Here is a 12,477-nt window from a genome sequence, read left to right as displayed (position 1 = left end):
TCTATAAAACCATCAAGAAGTGCTTAAACAAACACATTAGCTGAAATTTTGTTCTGACAAGCAGCTTTCAGTGGAAGAGACTGCAAACAATTGAGCCTGAAATCTCTAACTTGAAAATCTCTGAAGTCTCTAACTTGGATTTTCAGTGGATGAAAGTATTTGTTCTTGTAGTGCATTTAGTCTTGTCCTCTGCAGTGTAAAACACTGGTATCTGTTTATTGAGTAGACTTGTTGGTTTCCTTTTTTAACCGGCTATGTGTAAAAGTCATGTGAAAATTTACTGTAACATTGAGGATGAGGTGCCCAAATACCAAACATTTTTTTCAGTGTGAATTTTCTGTTGACTTTCAATCTGTTGCTTGTCAAATTGAAACAAGAAAATAACTAGATCTTTGATTTAATTTTACTTTGAGAAATGTTGCTGAAGGAATAATGAAGTGCAGTGTTTATCCTTGGAATATGATTTTTAGTACAAATGTTTTATGTTCTTTTCATTTATAGCTTGATACCTTTAGAAATAATATTGATCTATCTAAGGAATGTGTGAATGATGAAGCAATTATAAACAATACATATAATCCTGAAGAAGAGAGCCCAAGATTTACAAAAAATAAATTGCGAGAGAAAGCATCAATTGCAAAGAAAATAAACAATGATGTTGTTAGTGGAGAAGAGAACAAGCAGCTAAAGTTGAACAGGAAGAAAAAGAAGTCACTGTTACAAGAACAATTTAATGAGGAGGAAGATTTATATGAAGCTAAATTGGAGAGTTTTGAAGAAAAAACTAATGATTTTCCAAAGAAGAAAACAAAAAGTAAATCACAAACAGATGTACCTGATCAAGAAGGTGATAGAAAGATCAAAAATTTCTTGACTGAAGTGAGAAGAGTAACTGAATTAGAAGAGGAAGAGCAGCTTATTCAAGCCTATCAGCTGCATGTGGCTGAGGAAGAGGCAAATGCAATTAAAACGAAAATGAGAAAGAAACTTAAAGAACAGATGTCTGAATCTACCTCCACTGTTCAAAGGCATGAAGTAGCATTGAATAATGAAGTGGGCAAAAAGAAGAAAAAGAAGAAAGAGCGAGGAATTGTAACTGAAGCTGAAACAAGGTAACGTGGCAAACCGTACATGTGTGTCTGTGAATCGTATACAAAATGTTTCATTTTAAGATAGGCAGCAGCTTTCTGATAAATTGTTCATATTTTCTAAGTGATTGACTGGTACAAAGAAGCAGTACTAAATCTTTTCTCAAAAGGCTGTCATGATTAATATTTAGCTCATAGATTCTTTTTAACATTTTAAAAAATATTCTTCATTGCTATTTGATGTTTGTTTACTGTGGAATTCACTCTTAACTAAATTAAGATAGTTTTGTGCATGATTTTTTTTATAGTGATAAGTGATGGCCCTGATCCAGCAAAAAAGTATTTGTTTACCTCTTCACATAAATGGTTCTGCAGTTCTCTGGAAATTAGGGGAAAAGGAAGAGGGCAGAACACTGAAAAAGGCAAGACACTAATGGGGCTTGGGGCTGTTATGTTTTCAAGATACACAGATGATGAGTTGGAGAATTTCAAGCGGATTAGAAATGGCAATGAGCAATTGTATCAATATATGCAGTGGACTGCAGTTGCTGACAGTGATCCATTACCTTGCAGTGCAATGTCCCTTTCTGAGCTGCAGCATCATCATCCAGAAGGAAGTGGCAATGAAAGTCACTCACCTGAAAGACTATTTACATCAGAAGGACAGAAACTGGAGGCAAGCATTGAAAAGCAGAAACCTAAAACCAAGAAGGTTAAGAAGAAAAGCAGAAAAGGTCTGCCAACAAAATGTTATAATACTGTACTACTTAGCTGCAATTTTTTTGTGCTGCTACAGAAATACTTGTCCATAGTAGTAGCACAGAAGTGATTGAGCTGTTTGAGTTACTTATATTTCTTAAGTTAATTAGTTGTACCTCTGTTCTTCCAATTCTGAGGCTCATTTGTGAGTATATTTATTTGATAAATCAATCTAGATTATTGAAAATTTGTTTAGTATAAGTAGTTTTGAGTTGAGACAGAAGTTACCATGTTCCACTAGTGACAGTTTGTTTACTTTGCTCCAATTTCTAGAAGAAACCACAGACATTGCTCCAGAAAATGATGAGGAAATGAAGAATTCAGAAATTTTAACTCAGTCTAAATTTGGTTTTGGCGATGATCTTGTTTTGGGAGTTTATATCCATCGATCGGATCAACTTAAAATTGATCACTTTGTATCTCATCCTGTGGTCAAAATCCATATTGTTGATCAGAGAAGTGGCTTGTATGTGAAGAAGGATTATAGGTAACATTTAATAAACTGTTATTATTATTACTGATTGCAATTACTAGGTATACTCTTCCCTACAAATTAAATAAGAAAATGAAAACAAGCGGGTGTTTTAAGCTTGTGTAGTTGTTCATTAGTTTCTGCATCTATGATAATGTGTGTATATATGCATACCATAAATGAGGGTGATATTTTACGTTTCCTTTTGGCACTTCTAAATGCTCTGCACTGCTGTATTGCTCTTGAGGATCCCCAGGGCAGTGGTCACACCACCAGCCTGACAGAGTTCAAGAAGCATTTGGACAATGCTCTCAGGCACATGGTGCGACTCTTGGGGATGGGGCTGTGCAGGGCGAGGAGTTGGACTTGATGATCAGCATATTCCATGAATCTGTGATATTTCCAACATAGTCCATTCTGTATTCTTCCCAGAGGCAAAATTTCTTAAGTGCCAAAAACATGTAAAAGCCAGGAACATGTGATCAAAATTCTTGTAGTATAAATAGCATCTGCCTTTTATATTAAGAACTTTAACAATCTTTAAATGAAGTCTAGTTCTTTATATTTTTAATTACTTCAGTTGCTTATTTCCACTGTCATTATCCATAATTTTCCTGAAACCAGGTTTTTCTGGGGCTTAAACAGTAGACTCCACCATGATCATCATGCATTAATTTGCTAACAGTAACTTAATTGTTGGGATTTTCAACTTCAGACTGTAATTTTTCTATATAGATTGCAAATTGTCTTAAATTGTCAGTGGGTTTTGAAAATTTTTCTAGAATCGGGCAAATAGTATCTTACATGTTTCTTAGCTTTCAGTAGTTGAAAATATTGTTTTGTTCAAGGTTGCTTTTTAAATGCTCTAACAATTGTATTCCTTTGGAAATCTTCTAACAGCATGAAGGAAGATTCTTCTTATGAACAAGGAGAAGTAGAGCACATTCTTCCTGTAATGACACAACCATGTGATTTTAGAAAGTCTAAATCAACAATTCCAGAGTGGGAAGAGCAAGTAATATTTAATGAACGTTTTACTTATTTTATTCAAAACACTGAGGAAAACCCTCAGGTTATCCTGTTTTTTGAGGTAAGATGAAATATTTTGCACCCAATTTATTCACATTCTTCTTCTTTGTTTGTTTCTTCATCAGTATCTATTTGACTTAATTGGGTATTTTATTTCAGTTAAATTGGGTTAATACCATAGCTTTAAGGTACAAAGTCAAGTCAAGATACCAAAAGTGGGTTTTTTTATAGGAAAGGATCCTGTTTTAATTGTAAGAAGGAGCACAAAGCTTTCTTATAAAATCAGCTTTCAAACTTCTGGAGAAGGCTGGTAAGATATGGTGGATATCACTCTTTTCACATTCTTGAAATCTGAAAAGAGTTTTTAAGTAGAAGAAACTCAAAGGTAGAATTTGTCTGCGTGTAGTGGCACCTCATTACCAATGAACAAACCCTTGCATTATTTCCATTAACATTTTACACATCCACCTCTCCTGTCCCAGTTTTAATAAAGTAATTGTTAATTTGTCCTCCAATACAATTATGTTAAAGGAAAAATTTTAGGTTATGTATTCAACATAATTTTTAGCTTAGGCATTTCAATATTTGTACAGAGAGATTCTGTGCAATTAACATAAAAAGGGAAACCTCATGCAATAAATATTTTTTGTTCCTTGTTTTTTGTCCTCTTTCAAATAGGTTTGACTATCATTTATTGCCATATTGAATTACAATTAATTGAATATAATTTATTGCCATATGTTTCTTAATGTTTTGTGATGCTTGTAAATGAACATGTTTATAGAATTAAGAATCCTTAATTGCTTAACACAAAACTAATTACATTTGTATGTGAAGATTCTTCATGGAAATAATACTGGAACCAAAAGTAGGATTCCACTGAAAAAACGCTTTTTGACTTTAGTGTGGTTTATGCAATACAAGTTTTAAAAAAGTATTATTCTAAGGGTTTTTTGCATACCACATAAACTTCCAGGAGTAGCAAAATATGGGAAAATTCAGGTCCCTGACAGAAAAATGAAGACTCATAGGCATCCCTGTAAGTGTTCAAAGCCAGGTTGGATGGGGCTTTGACCAGCCTCATCTAGTGAAAGATGTCCAAGCCTATGGCTCAGAACTCTGTGATCTTTGAAGGCTTCTTCCAACCCTAATTGTTCTATGACTGATTCAATGACAAAACTGATAAAACTAGGAAAGAAAAACTAACTTTTTGACTGCCATTTTATATCTAGATTAATATGCAGCTGTTTGTTGCTGTCAGATTTGTGATCTAAATGATTTCTGAATTATTAAGAACATATTCTTAATTAACACAATAACACATTATTTTTTCTCTTATTGAGATATAAGGAGAACAATAATAAGTTTTTTTAAGACTAGACTTCTTTTTTTAATGGAGGTTATAAATAGTCATCATGCATAAGGACTTTTATTTCTAATTTTATACTTGTGTGGAAGAAACACTGTTTTTATAATTTCTTAAAATTTAAATCTGTTTAATTTAGTGAATTGATCAAGCATGTTTTCAGTAGTTGTTTTTTTTTTTTTTTTTTTTTACCATAATGTATACATTCATTAGAAATACATTTATATTCCTGCTGATACTTCTAGGTTCTTGATTCTCCAGTTATGCATGAAGTGAGAGCCAGCTCTGATGTAAAAATTCAGGAAGGTCGTTACCGAAAAATTTGTTGGGCATTTCTAAAGGTACTGAAATATTTAAATGAAGAAAAAAATTCATAAATCCTTTTATCTGAAAATCTCTAACAGTACTAAGGAGGAAAGCATTTAAAAATATTTTCAGCAACAGAGATGGAAGAAAAAAAATCCTTGTTTGCTTGGCTGTTCTTTTCCTCTTCTTCCACTCCATGAAGTCAACACAGTAACAGGCTTGACACTAATGTATATGTAGAATGTCTAAATTTTTTTTTGTTTGTTCATAAAGTACAGAAGGTTGTTTTCTTTGCGTTTATGTGATTGTGAAGAAAATGGCAAATCCACTAATTTCTGTACCTCAGCTGTTCTGTATTCTAGTGACATTTTCATTTGTCCAGTCTTTGAAAAGACTCCCTTAATTATAGAATGCTTTTCATTTTCAGCTGCAGAGTTTGAAATGCTGTGGCAATTGAGATACAAATGTGCCAAATGTGAGATATGGGTAATTCAGCCAGCACATGTGTACCTTTCTACACTTTAAAGAGAAACTTGAATGTGTCAGTTCTTTGAGAGCTGACAAACTTCAGTTTCCCTGAGGATTGTTTATTTACACCTACCCCTGTGTGTGATAGTCATTGGCAATCATTGAGCAGTCCACAACATAGAGGAAATGTGAGAATTACAGGAACAGATAATGGACTGCAAGTCTAGGTGAAGGGATAGGGGCCTCCATAGCAAGTCTACACAGAGATTCTTCTGAGCTCTGCCCAAGATAAATCTACTGGAATCAGGGATCTGCTATCCCATGTCTGTCGGCAGAGCTCTGGTAGGAGCTATACATCCAGGCATTCAGTACAGCCTACTCCTGAACAGAGGGAAGACCAAATTTTCAGCTCATAAATATGAATAAAATTGTTGCCCGTTCTTCATTCTTTCTGCATCTGCCTGCATTATTCTTTTATCTGTATGAGTCAAAGTAGAAATGTCTCAGTTCAACACTGATCAGTGTTAATGGCAGTAGGTACTTCTGCTATTCTTCAGTTCAGTAGAGATGACTCTGTCCCCTCTGAAGTTGGAGAGGTTACTACATTGCTTTATCTTCTGCTCTGAACCAAACTTTACCCAATGCCCTTCATTGCAGCATTCAAAGAAGACAGATTTGGAAAAAGCTGGTTTTGGATTGGCATTCCTTAGAGATTTGGTTGATTTTAGCAAGTAGTAGTTTAAAAAAAAGAAAAACAGATACTGCAGAGGTCTTCCCACTTTTGAGATGTTACTGCTGTGAAGCATCTTTTGAAACTAGGCTGCCATCTAAGATTTAGTCTTCATGATTTGATTCTGAGGGGATGAAATACATGCTTAGTTCATCATCACTTTTAGAGTTAACATGTTGCTGCAATAGGAGGTGGATTTTAAGAGTTTATACTGTTAGGTAAGATATTAGCAATTATCAATTACTTTTGTGTTCATCTTTCTTCCTCTTTCCTCTTTTTATCACCCTTCCAGCTTGTAGGTGCAAATGGAATTCTAAATGTTGGTGGAAAACTTCGTCTGCAATTGTATTACCCACCTTCAAGGACCAAGTCACATTCAAATGTAGTTGAGGTTTATGACTGGTGGGCAAAATGTCCTAGAAATCGTTACCCATCAACTTTATATGTATCCGTAAAAGGCCTGAAACTGCCAGATCATGTAAGTTAAATATATAATATATAAATATATTTACAAATACGCAGACTATTCTGTAGGAACTAGTACCTAGGTAGAGCATGTGAGTCTGTGTTTGTAGGCATGTATATAAAAGCTGTGCTTACATGCAGTATATAAAATACATAATAAGAATGTTACATCTCAAGATAGGTGTTTGAAACTCAGCCCTTCATAGGTATCTTTGAAAAATAGGCATACTTTTCTACCTACAACTTTTAATATTTTGCCACTGGCAGTCTGAAAACTTTCAGAGTACTTTCTTGAAGATTAATGTTCCTTCTTATTAGCAGAAATGCCATTTTTAAGTCACTGAACTCATGCAGGTATAAAAATTCTTTGAGAAAATATGCAAGTTACTAAACTTTGCTTCCCTGCACCCTCTAGCTGTAGTGAGCTGTATTTTTTTTCATAAATGAAACCTACTTTAAAAATAGGCTTACACTGGTTTGTGCTGAGATAGGCATTTAAGATAAATATGGCGTTTTTCTGATGCAAGTACAGTATTGTTCTATTATATAATTTCCCATTTGTATTTAGAGCTGTAATAATACTTTCTTCTGCTCATGTTTGTACTATGAAGGGTGGTCTGTGGAAGCCTGGTGAGATGTGCACCCTCTCAGTAGTACAGTATAATAAAATAGTGGAGTAATTCTAATTTTCGCTGACCTTAAGAGTTACTAAAAATAGGAGATAATTGAGTATTTGAAAAAATTGTGATACCATGGATTGACAAAACTTTGGAAGCTTGAATTACTTTCTGACTCCTGGTTACTTTAAATGACATTTTGCAATGCAGTTTTCATGTATTAAGCTTTTCCAGTCTCTGTGTTCCAGATATAAAAATGCAAGACATTGAAATTAAAAGTACCTTTTAACCTTTTTAGAAATTACATTGTTCACTTTAAAAATATTTTTTCTCTGATACTCAGTTTTGTTTGCCTTAAGGTTGGTCCTTCTTTTCACTCTATGGCAGCTGTTCAACAGGAACAAAATGCAGCACTGTCTGAGCTGCAGAGAGAAGGATGTGAACTTTCTTTAGAGGAGAAAAAGGAGCCATTTAAATGGTCAAGATTGCCTGGACAGGTGAAGCATTTTTATTTGAATTTTAATTGAAAATAATTTAAATATTTACTATATTTTTATAAGTATTATGAGACAAGTAATTAATTAAAAAGTCAAACAAAGATATTAAAAAAGCATAAACTCTTATAGATAGTAGAGGAGGCTTAACCTTAGCAAATATGGTTGATTTTAGCATTTTTTTACCTGAAGAGTCAGATATTTCTATCTGTAGAATTTGCTAAGAAATTGAAAGAGTAAGAAGAAAGACAGGAAGCCAGTTCTCAGACTTCAACTTGATTAGAAATATATTTTCTTGACTTTTCTTTTTGTTTCTTGAAGACATTTTTAAGCTATGAAAAAAGAAAGAGCTTACTTTGAAGCACCACATGACTGCTGTGAATATTGCCCTTTACCTTAAACTTTGAATTTAGTTTTGGAGAAAAAGCCATTGGGTCAAAAAGAGGTGATAAGTTGGGAGAAAGGAAAGGGGTCTAAAATACCATTTAAATTTTTTGAGATTTTTCATCTCTAGTTCTATCCTTAAAAGTCAGATATTTAAGTACAGATGAGGAATGTTAAAATTATTTGGTAGAAGACCAAAGGTTTGAGTGCCTGTGGTTGGGTTTCTGAGTTCACACTGCAGTCAGTAGGTTACTAAAAGGTATGCTTAGGCTCCTTAAGCAACCTTGATTTACAGTCTAACTCCACAGCTTACATCACTGATGCGTTATTAAGCATTTCTTAAGATTAGGGAGTTTATTTCAAGTTACATTTTTTTTAGTTTTTTTTAAATGTGCTAGTTGTTTGCAATAATGGGGCAGAAAGAGATACACATTCATGAGGCCTAGGCCTGCAAAGCTGTCTCTGTTTATAATACATTGAATTTTACTTTGGAATGCTATTAAGATGTTACTAGCCTTTTAGAGCTTCTGCATGTCAGGAGCTAAGAGTGTGTTCCACGCTTTGGATAGGTAACATTCCTACCAATTGTTCCCTGAAAAGCCAGGCTTGCCGCCTACCCAACAAGCACCTGCTTTCCCTGCGAGGTGGAGATATGGGCTGCTTCTGCATCCGCTTCTCTCACGACGGGAGAACGCTGGCAGCAGCATGTGCAGGAAGGAATGGCTACCCCATTGCTTGTAAGTTTAAATACATTTTGGCTTTTTGCTTATAATCCATGTATTTGGAAATTGAAGATTAAGGGAAGTTAATTTTTAAATTGTGCTTTTTTAGAGTTTTTGGTCTGTACTTGTGATTAGATGATTGTTCTGTGCAATAAAGAGCATTGAGGAAAATGCTCTTTCTGTGTTGATAGGGCTGGAACTGGCTTTTGGTTACATATACACAGTTTAATGGTATGAAATGACACCATTTCTGCCCGGAGGCCTAATGGAAATACTAAATCAGTTTGCAGAAGGAACGTAGTTTCTGATGACAATGTTTTAAGGCAAATAACATTTTAAGCCTCCATCTCACACACTTTTCATGTAAGTTTTTCTCCTAACCTGTCTTGAAAGTTAGATACTGGAATGTTACCATCTCCAGACATAGTACTGGAAGCTGATCTCTTCCATAATCCAGTTCAGTCGAAGTACAAACATTCCTTATAACTCAAATTTTTGACTGCTTCATCATGGTAGCTTCAATTGCATAATTCTTAAATCTTGCATAAAAGTTTTGAGATTTAGAGAGAGCAGTATTTTTAATACGCAAAGTAAGTGTTTAAATGCAAGAAACAGTAAATCTAGATTCCTATATTACACAACCCCATAAAATTATCTCAGGGTTAAAATATTACTAAGATTGATCAATTAGTTTTCAAAATTTAAGGAAACCAAACATAATCCTAATCTGGTTCTAATAATTTCATGCAAATAAGGAGTTTCTTAAGGGGTAAGACATTTGTGACATCTGTGAACCACTAGATGGAGGTAAATGCTTGCTCTCTGTTCATATCTAGCAATTATTTCATTTTGTTGCCTCAAAATGAAAAGATAAAGAAAGTGAGTTGATTTAAACTAGCAGAAAATCAGCCTAAGATTAGACTAAACTTTGGCTCTTGTAGGTACATCTGCTTTGCTGCAAATACTTACAAAACTTTTATTTTTCTATTTCTACTTCCCTAGTGTATGAAATTCCTTCTGGACAGTACCTGAGAGAATTTTATGGTCATCTTAACATAGTATATGATCTTTGTTGGTCAAAAGACAATCAATGCCTTCTTACTGCTTCCTCTGATGGCACTGTCAGGTCAGTATGATGAGATGTTCTGGCAGATACTATCAGAAGTTGAAAAGAAAGTGGTCTAATTCAGTGTTTTATTACAAACTGTGCTATATAATGTTTTAATTAAAGATTTGGTTTCTGTGTGACTAGAATAATATAAAAATTGTGATTGGGTTAATCACTTACACTGTATTTACTATTTCTAATGTATCTGTATTTGAAACCAAAACTTTTCCAAAAGTCCTAGTGTCTAAATCTACAGTGCAGTAAAAAATGAAAGAGATTTTATTTCAAGAAGACTCTGAAACAGTTGCAATATTCTGTTCCTGGAGAAATTGCCATACTATGAATGTGGTCTTAAGTTTGCAGGAAATTGAAAGTTTAAGATTCAAGTTATGGGTGTAAATTTACCACACTGCATATATCTGTATTGGTGGTGTTCTTTTGGTTATTTACACTTAGTAAATTCAGCGTAAATTGCTGTGAATTTTGATACTGCTATTTCTTAAATTAAATCCTCTTCAATTACAGTGTGCTTCCCTACAATGTTCATGTTAAAATATTGATCTACTAATATTTAAAAACCAAAACCCTCAAAGCTGTTGGAATGGAAATAAACACATGGAAAGATCACTGGAACACTGTACAGTTTTATTGTCAGCAACTTAATTGGTTTTCATAGAGCTTTTTGGGTTTTTTAACCCTTCGCATCCCTATCTATTTCTGTTATGCAGCTCAGTAATGGTACAGGCAGTTACATAACTGAAACACTAGAAGAATTGTTAAATGATATGTTGTACATGTGGGACTGTTTTAGGGTTTTTTTGCTGCTTGTATGTGGGCATAAATAGAGTGTGCTGAGAGTTCAGCACTTTTTTTTTTTAATTTGAGAGTGGATTAAGTAAATTTTTTATATTGAGGTAAATATCAATTTCAGTAATTTATATTGCCTACGAATTTGTGGCAGCAAGTTTAAACTGTAGTGGTCTGCCTCCTTTTCTATGTACTATGTGCAGTCAGTGTATGAGTTATTAGTTCCTGTATTTGTTGTGAGTTGCCTTCAGCTGCTTAAAATGTCTCAGCGCCCCACTGCTTTAAAGTCACGACTAAATAAACTAAAGTTTATTATTTGGATTATTTCATACTGAGTTCTAAGGTAACATAAGGGTTATGTAAGCCTTCCCAAGGTTTAGTCCCAGACTATTTGTGAGCAGTAAATTAATTTTTATTTTGTTAGATTAAAGCCATTCTAAAAGATAGGTAAATTCCTTGTGACCTTTCTGCATAAAATTGCAGATTAATTATTGTATTCTAAAGGGTTGCAATTTTTTAATTAATTTACCTCTGAGTAAGCTTAGAATTCTTCAATAGCCACCAGATGTGGTTGCCTCACCACAAGTGGGTGCCACTAAAGCAATTCAATAGCAGTTCGTAACTGAATACTGTGTGTAATGTGCTGCTCACCTGTATTTAGTGATCTGGGTACTGTTTTATTCTTTGTAGACTCGTCTTTGGGGAAGGCTCACTAATAAAATGCATACCATTGAATAGAAAACACTAACAAAAGTTTGATCTTACAGCTATGGTTCACAAAGGATAGGAAATAGATTAATAGTAAGAAGTGAATTTATGGGATATAAACATCCCTGAGATCGTGATCACTGTGTGGCTGGTAATCATTATTCTAAATTTTTCTGGAATTTTATTTATATTTATTGGCCCTAAGTGTTTCTTTATGGCTTTTCTTGTTCTAATATTATTTTAAGTGAATGATACCCCAGAAGAGGTTTGGTTATATATTTGTTTATAACTCCTGAAAGAAAGAAACCAATTCATTTCATGGAATTCTCTATGAGTATTTTAAAATGAGAAATGTATCCATTAAGTGAGTAAGTAGTCATTAATTTGCTTTGAAGACCAAATACTGTATAAAGTAGTACATTTTTCTTAATTCTTTTTAGAAAGTACCATAACAAAGGATTAAATAGAGGTGGAACAAATTGGTGGGATAAACAGGTATTGCTAAGTGTTTGCAAGCATTTGCCGCTAGAACCAGTAGTCCAAACTATGGGCATCAGTTACACCTGTGTGTGTGACTGCTTTATACAGTAGAAGTTCTAACTTTGCTTTCTTTTAGAATGTGGAAAATAGAGATGAAGGCAGCATCTGCAGTGAGAGTTTTCCCTCATCCTTCATTTGTCTACACTGCCAAGTACCACCCAGTTGCTGACTCGTTGGTCGTGACAGGATGTTACGACTCAGTGATTAGAATCTGGGATGCAAATGTGAAAGAAATCCATGGGCAACTGCTACAGGAGCTTGATGGCCATAAAAGTTTCATCAACACACTTTGTTTTGATGCAGAAGGTATGTAGTTAATATTGCTTTTACAAATAGTTGTCTTTCCAATTGAAGACCAGCTTGAGTGTTACTGGCTTTCTTTACTTCATGGAGGCAGTTTCTTCTTAGGAAGAA

General features: G+C 34.1%; 1 protein-coding gene across 7 annotated transcripts in view; it reads left to right on the top strand.

Moving 5' to 3' along the window:
• The window catches only part of AHI1 (Abelson helper integration site 1), an 84,924-nt gene that overhangs the window by 10,580 nt on the left and 61,867 nt on the right, over nt 1-12,477 (top strand). For 6 of the 7 annotated variants that reach the window (XM_041715181.2, XM_030267976.4, XM_072926918.1 and 3 more), the window contains 10 exons: nt 502-1,112; nt 1,662-1,822; nt 2,121-2,334; nt 3,220-3,409; nt 4,960-5,055; nt 6,511-6,696; nt 7,660-7,797; nt 8,783-8,915; nt 9,903-10,026; nt 12,140-12,369. In XM_041715181.2, coding sequence (XP_041571115.2) covers nt 502-1,112; nt 1,662-1,822; nt 2,121-2,334; nt 3,220-3,409; nt 4,960-5,055; nt 6,511-6,696; nt 7,660-7,797; nt 8,783-8,915; nt 9,903-10,026; nt 12,140-12,369 — 2,083 coding nt within the window. The remainder of the gene's footprint in view (nt 1-501; nt 1,113-1,661; nt 1,823-2,120; nt 2,335-3,219; nt 3,410-4,959; nt 5,056-6,510; nt 6,697-7,659; nt 7,798-8,782; nt 8,916-9,902; nt 10,027-12,139; nt 12,370-12,477) is intronic. The other variant, XM_072926919.1, reaches the window with a different exon arrangement.

The sequence above is a fragment of the Taeniopygia guttata genome, chromosome 3 (assembly GCF_048771995.1).
Source record: "Taeniopygia guttata chromosome 3, bTaeGut7.mat, whole genome shotgun sequence".
NCBI lineage: Eukaryota > Metazoa > Chordata > Aves > Passeriformes > Estrildidae > Taeniopygia > Taeniopygia guttata.
This window is presented reverse-complemented; position numbering and strand designations above follow the sequence as displayed.